This window comes from Pyxicephalus adspersus, chromosome 12, assembly GCF_032062135.1.
Source record: "Pyxicephalus adspersus chromosome 12, UCB_Pads_2.0, whole genome shotgun sequence".
In the NCBI taxonomy this organism is placed as follows: domain Eukaryota; kingdom Metazoa; phylum Chordata; class Amphibia; order Anura; family Pyxicephalidae; genus Pyxicephalus; species Pyxicephalus adspersus.
This window is the reverse complement of record NC_092869.1, coordinates 1,045,077-1,064,091: the sequence shown is the minus strand read 5'-3', so window position 1 is coordinate 1,064,091 and position 19,015 is coordinate 1,045,077. Positions and strand designations below refer to the sequence as shown.

The following is a 19,015-nucleotide window of genomic DNA, read 5'->3' as shown; positions in this document are numbered from 1 at the left end:
GGTGTAGAAAAATCTCCTAACCTTCAGCCTCTCTTCGTAGTCTCTCTTGGTTTGCTGCAGCTCCCGGTTGTGCTGATCTCGTAGTTGCTCTGTCTCCTGGTCGTGCCCGGACACCTCATCTTTCAGCGCCCCCTTCAGGGCAGAGAGCTCCCTGTCCCTCTGGTGCAGAGTCTCCTCCACCTTCTGCTTCTCCTGGGACAGCTGGCGCAGCTCATCCTGGCAGCTTTGCAGTTCCTGCCAGGCAGGTAATAGATGGAGTTAAAATCTGGAGTTGTACAGATCACCTTGTGGTAACTTTTTATAACTGGTGCTGCCCCCTAAGATTAGACTATTTTGTACTATATAGAGGACATTTATACAGGTGTGTCTGACTAATACAGATCAATAAAAATCCTGAAATCTGAAGGAGATGGAACCCAAAATGAAATCTATATCTGGCTGCTTGTAAATACCATAAGATTAGAAACTCAGACAGATGAGGGTAACTTTTCAAATTACATACGAACCCGCTTTATAGTCACCAGCTCTCCGGAATCCACAGAGCCCTTCTTAGTTCGCTCCAAGTCCGACTGCACGAGGGCAAACCGATCTTTCATCTCACTCAGCTCATCCTCAAACTCTTCCTTCTCTGTCTTGAGCTGTAAGACCCTGAAATTATCCCAATTACATGTGAGAAAAACTCAGGACAAAAAAATAAAGACATGAAGTAGATTATAAAATGAGCTCTCCTGAAGGCCACACACAACCAGTGCTCTGGATCCCCCAACAAATGATTAGATTATGTTTCCATTGGAGATTCCTCCATCATACAAAGACATTGCAGACAATTGTGCTCTTCCGGCTTTGTGGTCACAGTTTGGTGAAGACCCTTTTCTGTTCCCCGGGGTACAAATCCAGCTCCATACAGACAAGGGGTCACCAGTTTGGTTTGGAGGAACTCGAGTGTCCTGCACAGAGCCCTGACCTCAACCCTACTGAACCCCATTCGGATGAACTGGAATTGCAACTCTATAATATTGGCCTGGTTTTGGGAATGTGATGTCTAACAAATGTTTGGGAACTTTGCATTTGTTGACCTCTGAATCTACAGATTTATTTTGAAGTCCACCACATGAAGAAGCAATATAAGTCCTATACATCTATAAAGAATACAAACATGACTGTAAGGTGCTAAGCTGCTGTGCATACTTACTCCTGCTTTGCATTGCGGAGTTCCTCTTTGTTCTTCTGGAACATCTCTTTCCATTGGTTGATCTCTTCACTGCTCTCCTCCAACTCTCGCTGCAGGTTCCTCACCACCTGATTGATCTTCTGACGCTCAGATTCCAGGCTGATCTGATCCTGTCGGGGAGAACAAAACATGCTACAGATCGAGGAAGGGACAAGTCGATGAGGAAGGTATGAGGAACATTAAGTATCATTTAGAGGACTGGAACACTGGTTGTCGAAATCGGATGACAATATAACAAACACAGAAGACCGCATGGGATGCACAGAAAAACAGGACAAATCTAGACAAGATCAGACACTAATGAGGAATGGCAGGGACAAACTAAAAAAATGCTCAACATAAGACATGGGACAAATGTGAGGACACAACAAGATAAAACATAGGATCACCATGGGGGCACAACAACATAAAACATGGGTTCACAAGACACATAAAGGACCACACAACACCAGATGGACAAGCTGACAATTTAAGATTAGCAGTGAAGCATGCACAGCAGACAAAGCAGTGTAATTCAAGATGGCGGACACACAACATGGCCAGACTGATAGACTAGATCTAACACTAACGTGTCCTCTGGTACCTGGGACACGTTGTCCATATTTTTCCTCAGCTGCTGCAAGTCCTTCTGGTACTGCTGGCGCATTTGGTCCATCTCCTTATCGTGATTGGCCACCTCATCTTTCAGCGCCCCCTTTAGGGCGGTCAGCTCACGATCTTTCTGTCTCAGCAAATCCTCCTGCTTGTAACGGATTTGCATAACGTCATCCAGCTCCTCTTGCATCTCTTGCAGCTCCTGAAGAATGGAGGGAGTGCAGTGGGATGTGGTACGTGTTGCAGAACTTTACTATAGGGGCTGCTATATCACCTGTTATTACACTGGCCTGGTGTGTGGTAAAAATCACCATATTATATATGTATCAGATCTCATCGATTTATGTGTGATCATTTCTTCCAGGAAGGAGATGTCAGGAACATGGAGTCAGGCAATGTGTATCAGGACAATATTAGATATAAGGCTAAAGAATAGGCTCACGCTCTGTTTTACCCAAATATGTAAAACAGGCACTAGGGAAGATAGCTAAAGCAAGCTGTAGCACCAAGCTAGCCCCATAGGGAGTAGCTTGCCCGAAAAATGAGGCCTTGATAACAGGGGCCGATGGTTACCTTCAGTAAGGAGCTCTTGTCTGACGACACTCCCTGCATCCGCTGCTTGTTCACCTCTTCTTTGGCTTCCTGCAGCTTCACCTCCAGGGACCTCATTTTGGTCTCCACCTGTTCTTTGCTCATCCGAACTTCCACCAACCTGCTCAACAGAACACAAACGTCACTGATCTATCAGGTCATCAACTTAGTGCTCTCATCTTTCCTCTTCACCAAGACAAAAAGCCATGTCAATGCAACATGGAGGGGGGCTCTGGGAATCTGCCCCCATTTGTGAGGTCAGGTATTGATGTTGGATGAAAAAACCTGGCTCACTATTCCAATTCATCCCAAAAGGCAGGTAGGATGAAAGGGTGCTCACATAATTTAGGAGTATTTCTCCCATGGAAGGGACCATACTTGCAGTACCTCCTCTGTACCTGCAGGTGTCTCTGCATTCCCTATAATACAGGACGGGCCCTGTAGCTGACCATACTTATATAGCTCTATATTATTCATCACAGCCAGTCACGACAGTTATAAGAGGACAAATTGGGCACATTATTATGTTATCTTCCGCCATCCATACACTCAGCTCTGGCTGTAAGGTGTGTAAAGATAAAGAAACATTAACATATATTACATGCTATAAATAAACCTGACATATTTATCGTGAAATCATCAGAGACATAAAGCTGCACCCTGTCTGGACACCAGGAATAACACTAAACAAAGCTTTCTAATCACCCATGACCTGTGAAATATATGAACAGTGGCCTGACCCTGCCCTCTTCCAAGCAGTTGGCTGGCTCCTAGTAGGTGACCTGCAAATATTAAAATCTCCTGGCGGTGGATGTGTCTGGAGGGGTCAGCTTTCGCAGGTCCGATCTATTTGCAAGGGTATTACCCACGTGTAATGGGTAGCCTCCATTATTGAAAGAACTAAAATCCAATGAATAAAAGGGGCAGAAACAAGCGTGAAGGACGGGGCTAGATTATGTTAAACATCCTCCAGCCAGGAAAAAAGGCGGACTCTGACTTACTGCAGCTTCTAATGTACATTGTAAGATCAAAGCTGCACAGTGGAAGTTATTTTTTACCTTATCAAACTACTTCTGTTGCATTAATTACATTTTAATAATTTATATCATCCTGGTTCTATAAAATGACAGGGGGCTGACTTTTGACGCCTAATTAATGGATTTAGACCAAACTAGGCCATTAAAGGCTGATACAAGACAGAAATATCCTGTGAAAAGGTTGGAGGAATGGCAGTACACTTACTCTTGGTTCATAGAGCTCAGTTCATTTTTCTTCTTCTCCAGCAACGCTTTCAGCTTCCTGCATTCTTCCATGCTCTCTTCCAGCTGGATCTCCAACCTCTGCATGGAGGCTGTAGGACGATCCCTTGAGATTTCCTGCTTCATCCTTTGCTGCAAAGCACCAACATGAGTCAGGATCCAGTCAGGCAAAACAAGATTCAGGAAATAATGATAATCAGGAGCTATCAATCCTCACCTTTATCTCATCGTCCAGCTGCTGTTGGAGCTGAGAAACTTTCCTCTCCAATTCCTTCTTCTGGTTGACCAAAGTCCTGGTGTCTTCTCCAGGAGAGGCCTGCATAGACACAACATTTGTCTTCAATGTGACCTAGTCTAATGAGCAAATCATAATACTAGGATGGAAAAATAAACACCAATCACATAACCAAGAGCCTACAAAGCATGCAGCATTTTCTCCTGGAAGGAAAGGCGTTCTTGAGCTGGCATCATAAAGGTCCTACTATCAGCGACATCATCCTAGATGATTACCTGCAAGGTCTGAAATTTCTCTACAATTAGGGCGGTCTTCTTCCTCACTGTTACCTCACTTTCATTAGACCTATGAGAAAGAAATCATTGTGAATACAAAATGTATATTAAACTCTCTCCTTCCCTCTGGACTAAAGAAACCTTTGTAGCACTTTGTGTGTTGAGCTGAACCAGCTTTGATGAGACCTAGTGAGCAAGAACAGTACTGCCCATGGAAAGTAGACCTAGAACATCGGTACTGGAATACTGATATTGAATAAAGTTCTTCTGGGGGTTCTAAGCCACCCATGGTAATCTAGAAGAACTGAGATATACTCCATCAGTCTGAACAGAGATAAATTTAAAGCCCTTCAGAAAAGGGAGAATCCAGCAAGGATTGTGGTAAGCCTTCTTTCTTAGTGACCATAGCAGATATTTATCCAGTATTCAACTAACCACAAAAGATCAACTTATGGTGACGTGATGTGATTCAGAAGACACCGATTTCTCTGTTTGAGTTAATCCAATTATTGTGAATGAACTGATGTGGAAAGAAGTAAAGTTCAGTGATATTTACCCGTCCCGCAGGATGTTGTACACCATTTCCCAGGTGGGGTCGCTGCCATCTTTTTGCTGGTCCTTCAGGAGGTCTGGGGTGCTCTTCAGCTGCTGACAGGAAGAAGAAACATCAGCTGGACACCTCAACATAAAAGGACATTTATCTTTAATGTATATAAATCCCAAACCTGTTTATTTTAGTTTTAGATTGAATATGGAAGGATTAGAATAAAGCTGGTTACATCAGGAGGTCTGGACACCTCTGTTAGTAGAATAGTTTTTGTCTGGAGTAGCATTTCCCAAACAGAGTTACATGGAACACCAAAGTCCCTCCAGAAGTTGCTAGGGGTTTCTTGAGCAATGAGCAATTTCCCCCTCTTAGGTTTAACGGACACCAATCCGCACCAATCTTTTTGGCTATCTGTAAGGGTGACATTCTGACCACCACACTAATTTACTAATAAGGCTCTGAATATTATTATTATTGTGAGGGTTTCCCCCAAGACCCAAATTTTATTTCAAGGGTTCTCACATGTTAAAAAGGTTGAGAAACACTGGTCTAGAATCTATATTTTTTTGGTTCCTTTTTCTCTGGGTGAATAGTCTTACTAGACTTAGAGGATACCTGCAGTTCAGCTTGGACTGTTCTCTGCTGTCTCTGGGTCACTGGATCCTCCATGGTTTGGTCCAGCCACTCTTTAGTCAATCGAGTCCTATTGACATCCTCTCTCTCCAGCGTCTGCCTGGTAAATGGCTGACTCTCTGATTGTACATTCCTCTGAATAGATTGGTGAATGGACTGGACTTCCCGGGAATCGGTGGTGTCTTGGTGAGACTTCCGCCCATCCAGGCTCTGCGACCGTTTCCTGTCTTCCTTCAGAGCCTGGCTTCGCCGTGCTGTCCTTCCCCGCATCTGGACTTTGCTGTCAAATTTATTGATCAGCGAGTCTACAGAGGAGAGGGGTTTGGTATCAATGTCCTCGCTCGGCAGCTTTGGTGAAAAAGATGAAGGCCCGCCCTTCCTTTGCTGGGAAGATCTGCTGGAAAAGGAGGTAGGCTGTTGGCTTGTTGCTGGTTTGAACCCACCTCTGGTTGAGTATTCACCATTTTCTAGCTTTTTCAGACTGCCACGACTGCTCGAAGACTGAGAATATGTAGTGTCGAGAGTGGAAGACCGCTCGCTGTAGTGTCCATCATAACCATATGAATCTTCTAACTCATGGTCCACTAAGGAGCCATGTGATTGGGATCTCCTAAGCTCCTCTCTTCGTGCAGGCTGCAGGGCCCGAGGCTTTCGAGGTTTGGAATTCTGCTCCTCATCGGAAGTGCTACTGTACTGCGATCCAGCTGGTCGGTAGCTTTTATTCTCATAGGGGTTATCCGGCATTTCCAAATCTGAGCTGATGGACCGAACTGTATGACTGGCCTTTGTGGCAATTCCCTGGTAGTCAGGTGGGGGATTTGGAGATGTGTTTCCATAGCTGTTGTCAGTTTTTATCTGCACGCCATAGGAAGACTTTGCTTTGTCCCCACTGTTCAGCACTACAAAAGGTTGTCCATCAATTCCCTGGACGCGGATGGCCACCCCATAGGACTCCTGCTTGGACCTTCCTCTCCGAGGCTTGTGATTTTCCTTTAAGTCATCTATAAATCGGATCTGGACACCCTGACCCACAGGCAAGTGCTGGTCAGCCATATCGCCATTAATACGTCTTTCCATTCAACAGCCTCTTCTGCAAAAGACAGAGACAAGAAACAGTTAGCACCGGTACCATTACATTCTACAACTAAAATTCAACTTCGTGGGCATAACCCAAACCCCCACATAACTATATAATTTGAAGGTTCCAAGGATGACCTATTGAGCACAGACAAACTACTGGGCGAAATCTCCCCATTGTGGGAGGGGCAGAGACACAAACTACTAGGGGAAATCTCCCCATTGTGGGAGGGGCAGAGACACAAACTACTGGGGGAAATCCCCCCATTGTAGGAGGGGCACGGACGCAAACTACTGGGGGAAATCTCCCCATTGATATAGATATCTATTACAATGGTCAGTGTGGTTTGCTGCCGCCATACATAACATGAAAGAAGATTTGAGCAATAGCTGAGTAGGTGATAAGAGTCCTCAGTGCGTAATAAAAGTAAAACTGCTTCTTTTATTCCTAAATTATCATTAAGTGAAACACTTGAATGATAAAAGCTGCTGAATGTTTGGAATACCAGAACTATTTCAAATAAAAGATGTTTGCACGGCCCCGCTGGGGCACCTGCCTCAGGCCCCAATACAGGTGTATAGGCAATACTGGACGGGTGACATTTTTGTTCTCCTCCGACCGGTCACTGTTTTGTAACCTGACAATGGATGACATTCTGGAGCTCACCGGGTGCAGAACAGAGTCCCAACACAGGTACAGTAGCAAAGGCGGGAAGATCTAAACACCACTGCTTCAATTGGTGTGATCCTGGATTCAAAATGAGAGTAGGCCTCACGTTACAGAGCCACAATGACACAGCAATGCGGCACTTACAGATATCTAATCAGAGTTCTGCTTTTATTTCATTTTTTCATCTTGCTAGTTTGCTGGATACCAGGCCTGAGTGCAGGGGAATTTTCTGCGCACTTGAATGCAGAAGAGCCAGGCGTGTCTCATTCTTGGTGTGGAGAGCCAGTTGATCATTAAACAGACTTACCTCCAGAGCCTGTGGACCTGTTATAGGAAGTGAGAGCGGGATTCTCTACCCTCCCATGGCGGCCAGGTGACCGGATTAATCATTGCTATCGGATGTAGACAGCGTCCAATGTAAACATGAGTGGCGCTGCCAAAAACAGGAAAAAGCACAGCCCTTAGAAAGGGTACAGAATGAAGGTCCAATAATTGTGGATTTCATACTGTGAACAGGGATGGGTCATGTGATCCCCCATCAGCTGCCACCTTGTTGATTGTGCAAGGCCAGGCGATATGTTTAATAACCTAGAGCTGGGTTGCTTGGACTCTAAAGTTTCAGCTGGGTCAGTAGTAAGTGTCCATGCTTTCAGATGGTTGCAGACCATTCATACCCCCCTAATGATCTTTGAACAGAATGATTTGCTTATTTGCATATCAGCTCTTCTCACAAGACATTTCCTTCATGTAACATGACATACGCTATTTAGGCTGACTGGTGACCCGAGAGGACAAACACCTGGGACACCCTGTACTTCAGACATGACCCCGGGGATAATGATTATCCAGAACAAGTGACCACAAGGAAGTGAAAGCAATTATTTCACAACATTCATGCTGGTCTCTTGTTTATACACATGCTGTGTATATGCACAATGTGTGCACCTTCAAACATTATATACCTGAGACTCAAAGCCTGTGTGGGAACTACAAATCACAGCATGTCCTTGTCATATGGATATAGTTTGGACAATCCCTGCACCCTGTGTCTATCTAGGTGCTGCTGAACTTACCAGTCACAGCATGCATCACTTAGCTTTGCTGGCACTTATTGCCCGGTGCACATGACAGAGTTTCATGCAGTCCTCCTGGGTTTCAGGAGACTTTCCTGGCACATGGAATATTTACCTGCTGATATTGACACAGTGACAGAGAAGAAAGAATCCAGAATTTAACCCTCTGACATTCCAGCGTGCCGAGCTACAGCTTAATCCTGCCAGCTACAGATGGAGCCTTCACATAGCACGATTTACTGCCCAGAAGAGAACATTGGACTCCAGACAGATATAAAAGATTTCCTTTTAATCAAGTTATGTGTCATTAAAAGCAGCATGTTTGTAAACACAGCTAGTATAAGAACATGATGCTTCCTGTAAGTAGAACCATCACTGAAAGCTGTCAGACACAACCATCAGTCTATATATGTCCTCTTGGTGGTAACCTTCCAGGTTGGTGAATAGCGAACACCCTTTTAGGTTGGAGACTGGGATACTGCCAAACTCCTGCCTGCAGCAGGGTGCAGTGAGGGGCTTCCTCGCTGTCAGATACAATTTGTGCTGTGAAAACCTGCAGCCCCATTGACCCTTCCTTTTAATTTTAGGCAACATTGGACATGAAGATGCCTGAATAAACTAGGAATAAATTGTCTGTGCATTGACTTTAATTTGATATTGATTTGTCTTTCCATAAAGGTTATTGGGATTTCCATATAAATCGTCTGTCACAGTTGTTTCTAAATGGACAAAGAAAAACAACCTGGCCGTTATCTCCAGGGACAGGCCACAGCCATTCAGGGCCCCATCAATCATTACACCAGACCTGCTCTGCCAAGAAGCAACAAACTAATCAAAGAAAACTCTGTTCCTGGTATGGAAGCTGCCGAGTACAAAGGTGGCGGATGGGGAGAGTAAATGCACCGCTGTAAATACCAGCGCACCAGAAAAACTCTGGGATCCGAGTGCGGGATATCATGGGTACAAATAGAAATCCTGAAGCCTTATATACCAATAGCAGCTCGGAGCTGCCCTCTTCTCTTCCTATAATTTGGATTTGAGTTCCACAAAAAATAGCAATTAAGGATTCTCAACTGATGAATGTAAAATGCTGAGTACAGGAATTGTGCTGAGTGAATGATCATTCCACTACAGGAAAGTGGACTTGTCTGTATAAATAAAACTTCCAGAGACCCAGAAGGTCGTCCTTAGCTTCAGATACTTTGTGCCTAAAAAGTATGCTGGAAAAGCTAACCTCCTCAAACACTTGGCTCCCCAACCCACCAGGCTGGACAAGTCTGGGTTACCCAAGGAATGGGAGATATAGGCAGAAGATTCACTCATTGTCCTCCCTGTGTTGTGAGCATGCGACCGTAGTATTCAATGGTCCAAGTCCATCCAACACAATATACAGCATCTGCACCTTTTATCATTATAAAGCTATCCCTGAGCGCCAATCAGTAAATTAACCCAGAACAAGATGATGTCATCAGTCTGCTGCAGGTAGGAAGAAGCACTTTCTTAGTCTTCAGTCCACTAACGTTGTAACTGTACTGAAGGGATTGTCAGGAAAAGTAGAAGAAATAATATATCCGATGACAAGTCCCCCTTGTACTCAACTCAAGTTTCTCAAAAACGTCCATCTACATGGAACACAATGCCATTGTGGGGTCATTTCATTTGTAGCCGGCCTTATCACATCTTTGTTTTTGCCAATCAGCGGCTGATTTATCAGGGGAGATATGGTCGTCTTACATGGATCAAAGGCTTCTTGAATATGAGTTTTTTAATACGGACTCACACAGGTAGAAGGAACATTGGATCCCCCCTGGGAATAGGAGCCGCCATTACACAAAGCGGCACACAATGGGGATTAAAGGCTTTAGAGAAGTGAAGGAATTCCTGAGGTACATTTGCAGGCTCGGCTGACAAGCGCCAGGTTTTTGCTCCTGACCCCCATGGCAGGTAACGTCTTATTATCGACAACCGTTCAATCTGTCATTAATCGCCTATTATGAGGTTTATTGATGTCCGGAGGAAGGAAGGCATTGTAAAACCAATGACCACAAGGTATTGATTCTGAGCTGTAAATACCATGCCCGCCTTATCAGCCCCACAGACTGCGACCGTTGGCCGGGCCATAGGAGGACATGGTGTCACCTCCACGTGGTATCACCTATAGTTCATTAAAGGGCAAATAAAGGAAGGCTGGTGCTTTCGCAGTCACATGACTGGCATTTAGGAGGACAGTACTATTCAGCCATCATGGCTGCCTCCTTTCCCATCATTCTCCATCGGGAATCATTCCCACACAGATGGAGGATCATATACAATGCAGAAATCGTTGTTCTCCTTTTATCGTTCTTCCTGTTTTACTGTAGACCACAGAATGATTTATAACAAATCACGACCAATATTAATGAAGATGTGCTTACAATGCCATAGTGATAAATCATCACTAAGCCAGACAAAGGCTGAACTACATATACATTCATTTTATTCTCTTTATTTCTAGAGATATCCTCTGCTTGGAGGGAGGTCTGACCTCTGCACGCATTATTTTACCCTAATGATTTCCCAATTGTTGCTGCTGCCTGTAGACATCATCATGAAGCCAGAGAGGAGCCCGATCTATACACGCATTGCTTGTGTCCTGATTGTTGGGGCTGGGTGGGGGTCCTGGTGCAAGCTCTCCGCATTGTTGTGACTCAGTATAAAGGAATTCGGACACCGAACTCTTATCCAGGCCACTCTGATAACAAAGCTGAAATACTGAAATGCAGTGTTGCCAGATGGGGGAGGGGTGGAGGGAGGAATGCTCTGCACTGCTGTACATTGCAGACTTGTACTTCTATCGATACAGTACAGGGTGGCTTTCCCTCGGAGGACAAATTGGTTCCTCTAATGGCAAGTACTCTCACTGTCCAAGATCGAACCTCAAAACAGGCAGAGGGTGACCCCGGATATCCGCACCCAACATGGCACCATATGACCTGTTTACCCATATAGATACCCAAAATACTGTCACACTAGGTCAATTTGATAACCCCTTAAACTAGAGGGGCTCCAAGATAACTGACAAAACGCCCAGACCAAGAACACCATGTAACCTGGTACACCTTTGGAAAACACCAAAAAAAACAAAAAAAAAAGTCTAGACACAAAAAGGGCTTCCTTACCAAACATCATAAGGCAAATCCTTTATAGCCTTTATAGTGAAGGGGCACATAAACACCCCTACAATAAAGAAACAACCATAACACTTTCAAAACCCAGGCCAACACCCAATATGTGAACCCGTCAAAGCAAGTAAGCACCCCAATGTATTGCACCTCACTCTAGTAAACAGACAACCCAACACCACATTGCACAGCAAAGGGGCACCTATAACTTTCACACCAGCCCAACAATATACCATAAAACTTGTCACTTCAGAGTGGCACCCTAACACCATACTGCATCTTTTTCTAAAAAGCAAGTGAGCACAATGCAGGCACCCCAAAATAATATCACATACCCATCACAACAACAACATCACAACCAAGGTTTTAAAAACCCTTTAAAGCCAGGAAACACTTCATAATAACACCAACCCTCAGGTGCTCCAAAAATATATCTTATCAGAGGACGCACACACCCTCAGGATGACATAACAAACAGGTTTTGATGTCAGGTCCAGCAGGAATGTGACTCCCTCCTGTGCCAGGCTGCCAGAGATGTAACTGGTACGGGAATAAGAAACTCCAGCAGGACAAGTTAGTGACTAACCAGATACAGAAACCTGCAATTACTCTTCATGGGGCGTTTTTATCCAGCAGTCACCTGTCATTACACCAGTGGTAACAGACGCAGCCAGACTATGAGCACTGTAAACCACACTTGGTATCAATTTGGAGATTTTACGACAAGCGAAATACACTAAATGAGCTTGGCATCTCTGTGCTCAGACTGTTAGGAAAATGGGCACAAAAAAAAATTGTTTTCAGAGAAGTAACTGATACATTGGCCCCGATTTATTAAAATTCTCCTGGAGAGAATACACTTTTATCAGTGAAGCTATGTAATTGAGCAAACCTGGAATTGATTTCCTAAAATCAAGCTATTTGTTAGCAAATTTTTTCAATCCTGAATCAGATCTATTCCAGGTTTGCTGGATCACCCATCTTCATTGAAGAAAGTGTATTCTCTCCAGCCTTAGAGAACTTTAATAAATCAGGGCCATTGACACAACAAGCAAAATGATGGGATTCTGATGAACCAGCGGCATGATGATTATTACTGAGTAGATCTAAAGCTAAGAACCAAAATATTACATATTGCATCTCACCCGCCATTGTTTTCCCATGTAATGGAATGATAGGCAGATCGTCTACGTATCTCACCTTTCGCTAGCACAGTCACTGGTGAAGGAAAGTCGATCGATTGTTGTTCTAGTAATTTTCAGGCCACAAAAGTTTTGCTCTGTTTTGTTATTTTTATAAACAGACTTTTTAGGCTTTTGCGTTTTCACCCTTAAAGGAGCACACACACGCGTGCTATAATCTGATCCTACAGCCCTCAACACAAAGGAACTTTTTGAATGATTTGGTTAGAACTTCTATACCAATCATACAGTACGGGATACAGATGGGATGAGGTGGAAAATTTCCTTTTTTGTTTGCTTAAATTTTTATGCACAAAAGTCAAATCACTTTTTCCTGGAGTGACACAAGATGTTATAAGAAATGTTATAGATGAGACAGGTTCTCTTGTACTGTATTGTCAGGGCAGTGGAGCAGTAAATGCACTGCGTCTGCTCACGTGAATCTAGTTGTTGGTATGCAATGACCAGAAACGTCAGTGATCCTTCAGCGTTTCCAGTGTCCGCCTTGCGTTCATTATTCATGGTGTGTACGCGCCCTCAGGTACGTCCTGAATGAACAGCAGCGACGGGACGATAACAAAACAGTCTGCTGCATAACCTGAGTGGCTGCGTACAAGCCAATAGATTTGCCTCCTTTTACATCACAACAGAGACCAATTGCCTCTGAGATCTGGTTATCGAAAACCCATGTAATGACCGAGCATGTTATGAACATTTCCCGGGTATCCACCTTATATCCAGGCCAATAAAAGCCATGGGGGTTTGGTATTGTAACATTTTCATTCTGAGCCATTTCTGCAGCTTTCTTACTGTTACAGACACAGACAAGAAAAATATCTGCAAATGTGCAGGTTACAATGCAGATCCTGGACTCCACACATAACTGAGAAAACACAATGCTCCGTGCTATATATAGACGTCTTTTCAGGTATAATGTCACACGTTGTGTCACCTCTGGCTGGGAATATTCCAGGTGTACACACACCACCTCCTAACCTCCGACAAAACCACCACAATCACAAACTGTGTTATGACAGTAATGAAAGTAAAAAGTCCCAGCATGCAGAACACACATATATTTCAATTGGATAACTGGAGTGTGATGGGGTATTTCCTTCTGTAGTTCTGTAGTAGGTGTTCTGTAGTCCAGCAGGGGAGAACTTGACACCAGTAACTCTTTCTTGCAAGTGAGAATGTTAAAGATCCACCTATAACCCCGGTAGGTAGAGGAGAGTGCCTGCTGATGGGGAAGTAAGGAGGAAAGTCCTTATTCACTTACTAGAAATTCTTTTTATTACCCACCAGTGCCAGAAAATCCGGGATCTGGTTGTTGCAGGTAACAGTTCACAGCACAAACTTATGAATGAGCCCATTTCCAAACAAGATGGCTAATAATCAGTACACTATATAGGATGCCTGCGGCCCGTCACTGAGCGGTTAGTAAATAACTCTTCTCTACGATTCCCCGGAGAGCAATCACTCAGCCCTTTCCATAACGGCAGCCATTTTCCCGGGAGCGCAGAGGGGAGATAATAATTATCTCATTACAGGAATGGTACCTCGCACGCAGGGAAGGTGGAGGTCACGCACAAAGGAAAATACCTTCATCTAAAAACAGGCTGGAGCAATTCATAACTCCAGAGGGGTATCAGGACCTCAATTTAAAAAAAATCAACACAACAGTCTTCTTTTTTTCCATCCAGAAAATGGAACATGGAATGTTGAAGAGAAGTGTTAAAAATATTCAATGCAGTTCAGTCGCTGAACTTGGATTTAGGAGGGCTGGTCAAAAAAGGCACCCGGGCGCAGGGCAGAGGAAGGGACTGGGCACAGAGGGGACTGGGGAGACAAAGGGACCGGACATAGAGGGGACAGGCCAGCGATGGGACCATACACAGGGGACAGGCCAGAGACGGGACCATACACGGGAGATAAAGGGACCGGGCAAAGAAGGGACTGGACACAGGGGAGACAAAGGGACCGGGCACAGGGGAGACACAGAGAAGGGGCACAGAGGGGACAAAGGGACCAAGAAAAGAAGGGACTGGGCAGAGGAGAGACGAAGAAACGGGTTACAGAATGGACCAGGCAGTGAAGATGAAGGGACCAAACACAGGGGAGACAAGGGGACCGGACAGAGAAGGGACCGGGCACAGAGGGGACCAGAATTAAAGGATTTTGGCATTCTGCAACCTGTTGGGCTATATGATGAAGATTACCGCATCAGAGTGGATAGTTCACATAGGAGACACTTGTTAAAAATACTAGACAGAAAAAAAAAACATTTCCCACAATGTACATTTCCCTCGCCCAGCAGAAATGGGGACAAATGTCAGCTCTTATGGTTTCCTTTCACCAGAATATTTAGTCACTGAAATGGAACACTGCAGACAATGTTTTCAGGGCCACACAGGGCCCCTTTCCTAGAACAGTGTAACACTGAAGGTTGGAGTAATGCAATGCTGTGCACTGGTGCTGGTGAGAAAAGTTTTTTTTCCCTTTTAACATCATGTAGGAGATAACAGAGAAATCCCAAACACACAGAGCCAGAAACCTGACCTGACAGTGAGAGGTGGAGGATGACTGGTGCCAGGAATGCTGGGTGGAACGGGCAATCTCCACACATTATTATATACACAAAGCAGGATATCAGATGTATGTCATGAGGAAGAGACAGACAGGGATATGGAGCTGGGGAGGGGGAGATAAGAGAATGAAGGAGAAACAAGTGTAAGGGAGAGACACAGGAAATATACAAATTCACATCTTGGTACATGTTGGCCTTACCATATAATTGAGTCTTGGATTTATGTGTCACTCTGGCAGTTTTATTCCGTTTGATATATTGACTTTATACTTTATCTAATTTACTTTTATTTCCCCTTTGTGTACAACCTATTTGTATGCGTAATTTATTGGCTGGTATACCAGTAGGTAATGAGTGTCTGTTCTCATCTAATATTTATATACTAAATAAATTGATATTAAACTTACAAAAGTAAATAAGAAAGCAAGGGAATGAAACTGGGAAAAGGGAGGGAGAGATAAGAGGGGGAAGGAGAGTGAAAAAGAAAATATGCAGAGAGATAAAGAGGGTAAATAAAGGAGGGGAAATGAGAAAGACAAAAAGGGTAAATCAAAGAAGGGAGAGAAATGGACAAAGAGAGCAAAGAGATAAAAAAAGTGTGAATGAGAGAGGGGAGGGGGGGAGAGAAGGAAAGACAATATGGTAAATTAGAGAGGGGAGAGAAAAGGATACCGGGAGCAAATAGAGGAAAAAATAGTGAATGAGAGAGGAAAGATAAAAGATTAAACTGGAGAAGGGAGAGAAAAGCATAGAAAGGGCAAAAAGATAAAAAAGGCTGAATGAATGGGAGAGAGAAGGAAAGATAAACTGCTAAATCAGGGAGGGGGGAGAAAAGGATAGAAAGCAAATAAATAAAAAAAAGGTGAATGAGAGAGGGGAGAGAGAAGGAAAGTTAGAATAGTAAATTGGAGAAGGGAGAGAAAAGCATAGAGAGGGCAAAGTGATAAAAAGGGTGAATGAGAGAGGGGAGAGAGAGAGAAGAAAGAGAGAAGGAAAGATAAAAGAGTAAATCAGAAGGGAGAGAAAAGGAGAAATAAGAGTGAATAAGAGAGGAGAGAAAGGAACAGAAAAGGAGAGAAGGAAAGTCAAAGGGTAAAGCAGAGAAGGGAGAGGTGATGATGGAGAAGAGAGATAACACAAAGGAGGGAGAGAAAGGAAAAGATAAAATGGTAAAGCAGAAAATAGAGAAGAAAGGATAATGAGAGCAGAGAGATAAGAGGGTGAAGGAGAGAGGGGAGAGGAAAAGAAATGATTATGGAGAGACCAGACAAATGTGAGTGTGAAAGAGAAGGGAAATATAAAAGAGTGAGAGGAGAAGGAGAGGAGATAAGGAGATCATGTGTGGGATGTGGGGACACAGTAGCTCTCCAAGTCATGGCTGACCCTGGAATGAGTGCACAGTGACAGTCTCAGGGCTGCAGGGAGTGCACAGTGACTGCTGTGGCGGGTGGTGCAGAACTCCATTCACTGATTTGGGATGGGCAAGTTTCACTCTCTGCACAGTCAGTTTCACTGTAGGAAAGTCAGCAGGGCAGGAAGAACCTCAGTGGGTGACAATTATTGTGTTCCAGGCGGCTGGCCCTGCGATCAGTCAGGTGTACAAAACACACAGGAGGAGCCTCCCAGGCAAAACACAAAACACTTTCTTCCCACTTCAGCCAGGGGCAGAAACTTTCCAATGACCTATCCAGAAAAAAACTCTCCAATAGCTCCTCAGGGTCAGCCATAGCAAACGGCCCTGATATAGAAACAAAAGAAAAGGAACTTTGTTCTATGTTAATGTGATCTCTATTATCAGTTCCAACATTCCCATTATAATACAATACTCATGAACTCTGAGCACCCGAGCAATCAGCAGCAGCTTCTGACTCCCCAAAAATCAAGAAAAATAAGTGTTTGAATGAATTGGATCCTAAAACTTTTTTCTCTGCATGTTGGCGTAATCACTGAAATCTTTAAAATGAACAAAATTGGTCGCAGAAGATTGCCGGACGTTGCAAAATGATGGGAATATTTGTGTTCCTGTGTCAAGGCCTAATACTGCGGGACACTATAGATATTTTGGATTGAATGTGGTCACGCTGCTTCCATCACACGATAAAGCTCAGTGCTCTGCACATTCATCATGTACACAGGCCTACACATCAGCAGCACCTGGACAGGCGTATGTACTACCGGGACCTAAGCAGGTCACGTCTTATGAAGCCTCATGAATCCCACAAACCACCTCTGAACTTGTTGTACCCAATACCCAGGAGAATATACAAATGACAACAGAAACAGAATTGTACTGCAATACAAGACGGCCTCCACATTATAGGAGATTGTGGCAGTAATAACTGCCATGATGCATACAAGAGACTGCTAGAGATGGCTTCCAAGTTACAGGAGACTGCTATGGGCTGCTGCCTGATTGGACTAAGAAATGACTGACGTTACAGAAGACTGCTGGCAGTGACAAGAGACTACAAGCAACTGCCGTCATATTACAAGAGACTACAAGCAACTGCCGTCATATTACAAGAGGCTACAAGCAACTGCCGTCATATTACAAGAGACTGTTAATTACAACTTCTACATTATCTGCTGGAATCCATGTTGCAAGGGACTGTTAGTGATTGCCACCATGATACAAGAGACTGCTGCTATGATAGGGGGTAAGTTGGGGGTGACTTGGCTTCTGAAGTGTCCTTTATCATCACTGACCCCAGACTCACCATGGGGTCTCCCCGCGGGGGCCATATGCAATATGAAAAGTTTAATGGTGAGGGTAAATTGGATGGGATTAATATCTTCTACAATCTGACCTACTTGGAGAAACAATGTACCGAGGGGAGGAGCTTAACTTTTTTAAAGGGTCATTACTGGATCAGAGGGCGGAGCTTAACAACACCTATTCAAATGACCCCAAAGCTTTATAATTAAAACGTAAACAAGGGCAATATCCACCTCCCCCAACCAGATGTCCTCTTTCCCAACACTACAGGTCCTACTGACATAGCTCCAAAAGCCTTCACACGCCACCTATCTAATAGGACAACAGATCCAATTTTTAGGTTCACCCAGGGGCCAATTCCTGCAGATGCAAGAAATTCAAAGAAGAACTCAGATGACTAGGGGGACATTGTATATAGGGGACAGTGACAGGTGTATGGGTACATTGTATATAGTATATAGGGGACAGTGACAGGTGTAGGGGTACATTGTATAGGGGGCAGTGACAGGTGTAGGGGTAAATTGTATATAGTATAGTGGGGCAGTAACAGGTGTGGGGGTACATTGTATGTAGTATATAGGGGCCAGTGACAGGTGTGGGGGTACATTGTATAGGGGGCAGTGACAGGTGTAGGGGTAAATTGTATATAGTATAGTGGGGCAGTAACAGGTGTAGGGGTACCTTGTATGTAGTATATAGGGGACAGTGACAGGTGTGAGGGGTACATTGTATAGGGCGCAGTGAAAGGTGTAGGGGTACATTGTATATGGTATAGGGGGCAGTGACAGGTTTAGGGGTACGTTGTATAGGGGCAGTGACAGGTGTAGGGATACATTGTATAGAGGGCAGTGACAGGTGTAGGGATACATTGTATAGGGGCAGTGACAAGTGTAGGGGTACATTGTATGGGGGACAGTGTATATAGTATAGGGGGCAGTGAAAGGTGTAGGGGTACATTGTATAGGAGCAGTGACAGGTGTAGGGGTACATTGTATAGGGGACAGTGACAGGTGTAGGGGTACATTGTATATAGTATATGGGGCAGTGAAAGGTGTAGGGGTACATTGTATATGGTATGGGGGGCAGTGACAGGTGTAGGGGTACATTGTATGGGGGACAGTGACAGGTGTAGGGGTACATTGTATATAGTATAGGGGGCAGTGAAAGGTGTAGGGGTACATTGTA

At 44.2% G+C, this 19,015-nt stretch overlaps 1 protein-coding gene across 5 annotated transcripts in view; it reads right to left on the bottom strand.

Annotated features, from left to right (window-relative positions):
• CGN (cingulin) overlaps positions 1 to 19,015 on the bottom strand; it is a 32,998-nt gene that overhangs the window by 9,358 nt on the left and 4,625 nt on the right. For 3 of the 5 annotated variants that reach the window (XM_072427542.1, XM_072427541.1, XM_072427540.1), the window contains exons 2-11: positions 5,348 to 6,455; positions 4,742 to 4,833; positions 4,186 to 4,255; positions 3,893 to 3,991; positions 3,659 to 3,807; positions 2,399 to 2,537; positions 1,815 to 2,027; positions 1,193 to 1,341; positions 507 to 648; positions 22 to 234 (exon numbers count right to left, since the gene is read on the bottom strand). In XM_072427542.1, coding sequence (XP_072283643.1) covers positions 22 to 234; positions 507 to 648; positions 1,193 to 1,341; positions 1,815 to 2,027; positions 2,399 to 2,537; positions 3,659 to 3,807; positions 3,893 to 3,991; positions 4,186 to 4,255; positions 4,742 to 4,833; positions 5,348 to 6,442 — 2,361 coding nt within the window. In that variant the 5' untranslated portion in view covers positions 6,443 to 6,455. The remainder of the gene's footprint in view (positions 1 to 21; positions 235 to 506; positions 649 to 1,192; positions 1,342 to 1,814; positions 2,028 to 2,398; positions 2,538 to 3,658; positions 3,808 to 3,892; positions 3,992 to 4,185; positions 4,256 to 4,741; positions 4,834 to 5,347; positions 6,456 to 19,015) is intronic. The other 2 variants (XM_072427543.1, XM_072427544.1) reach the window with 2 other exon arrangements.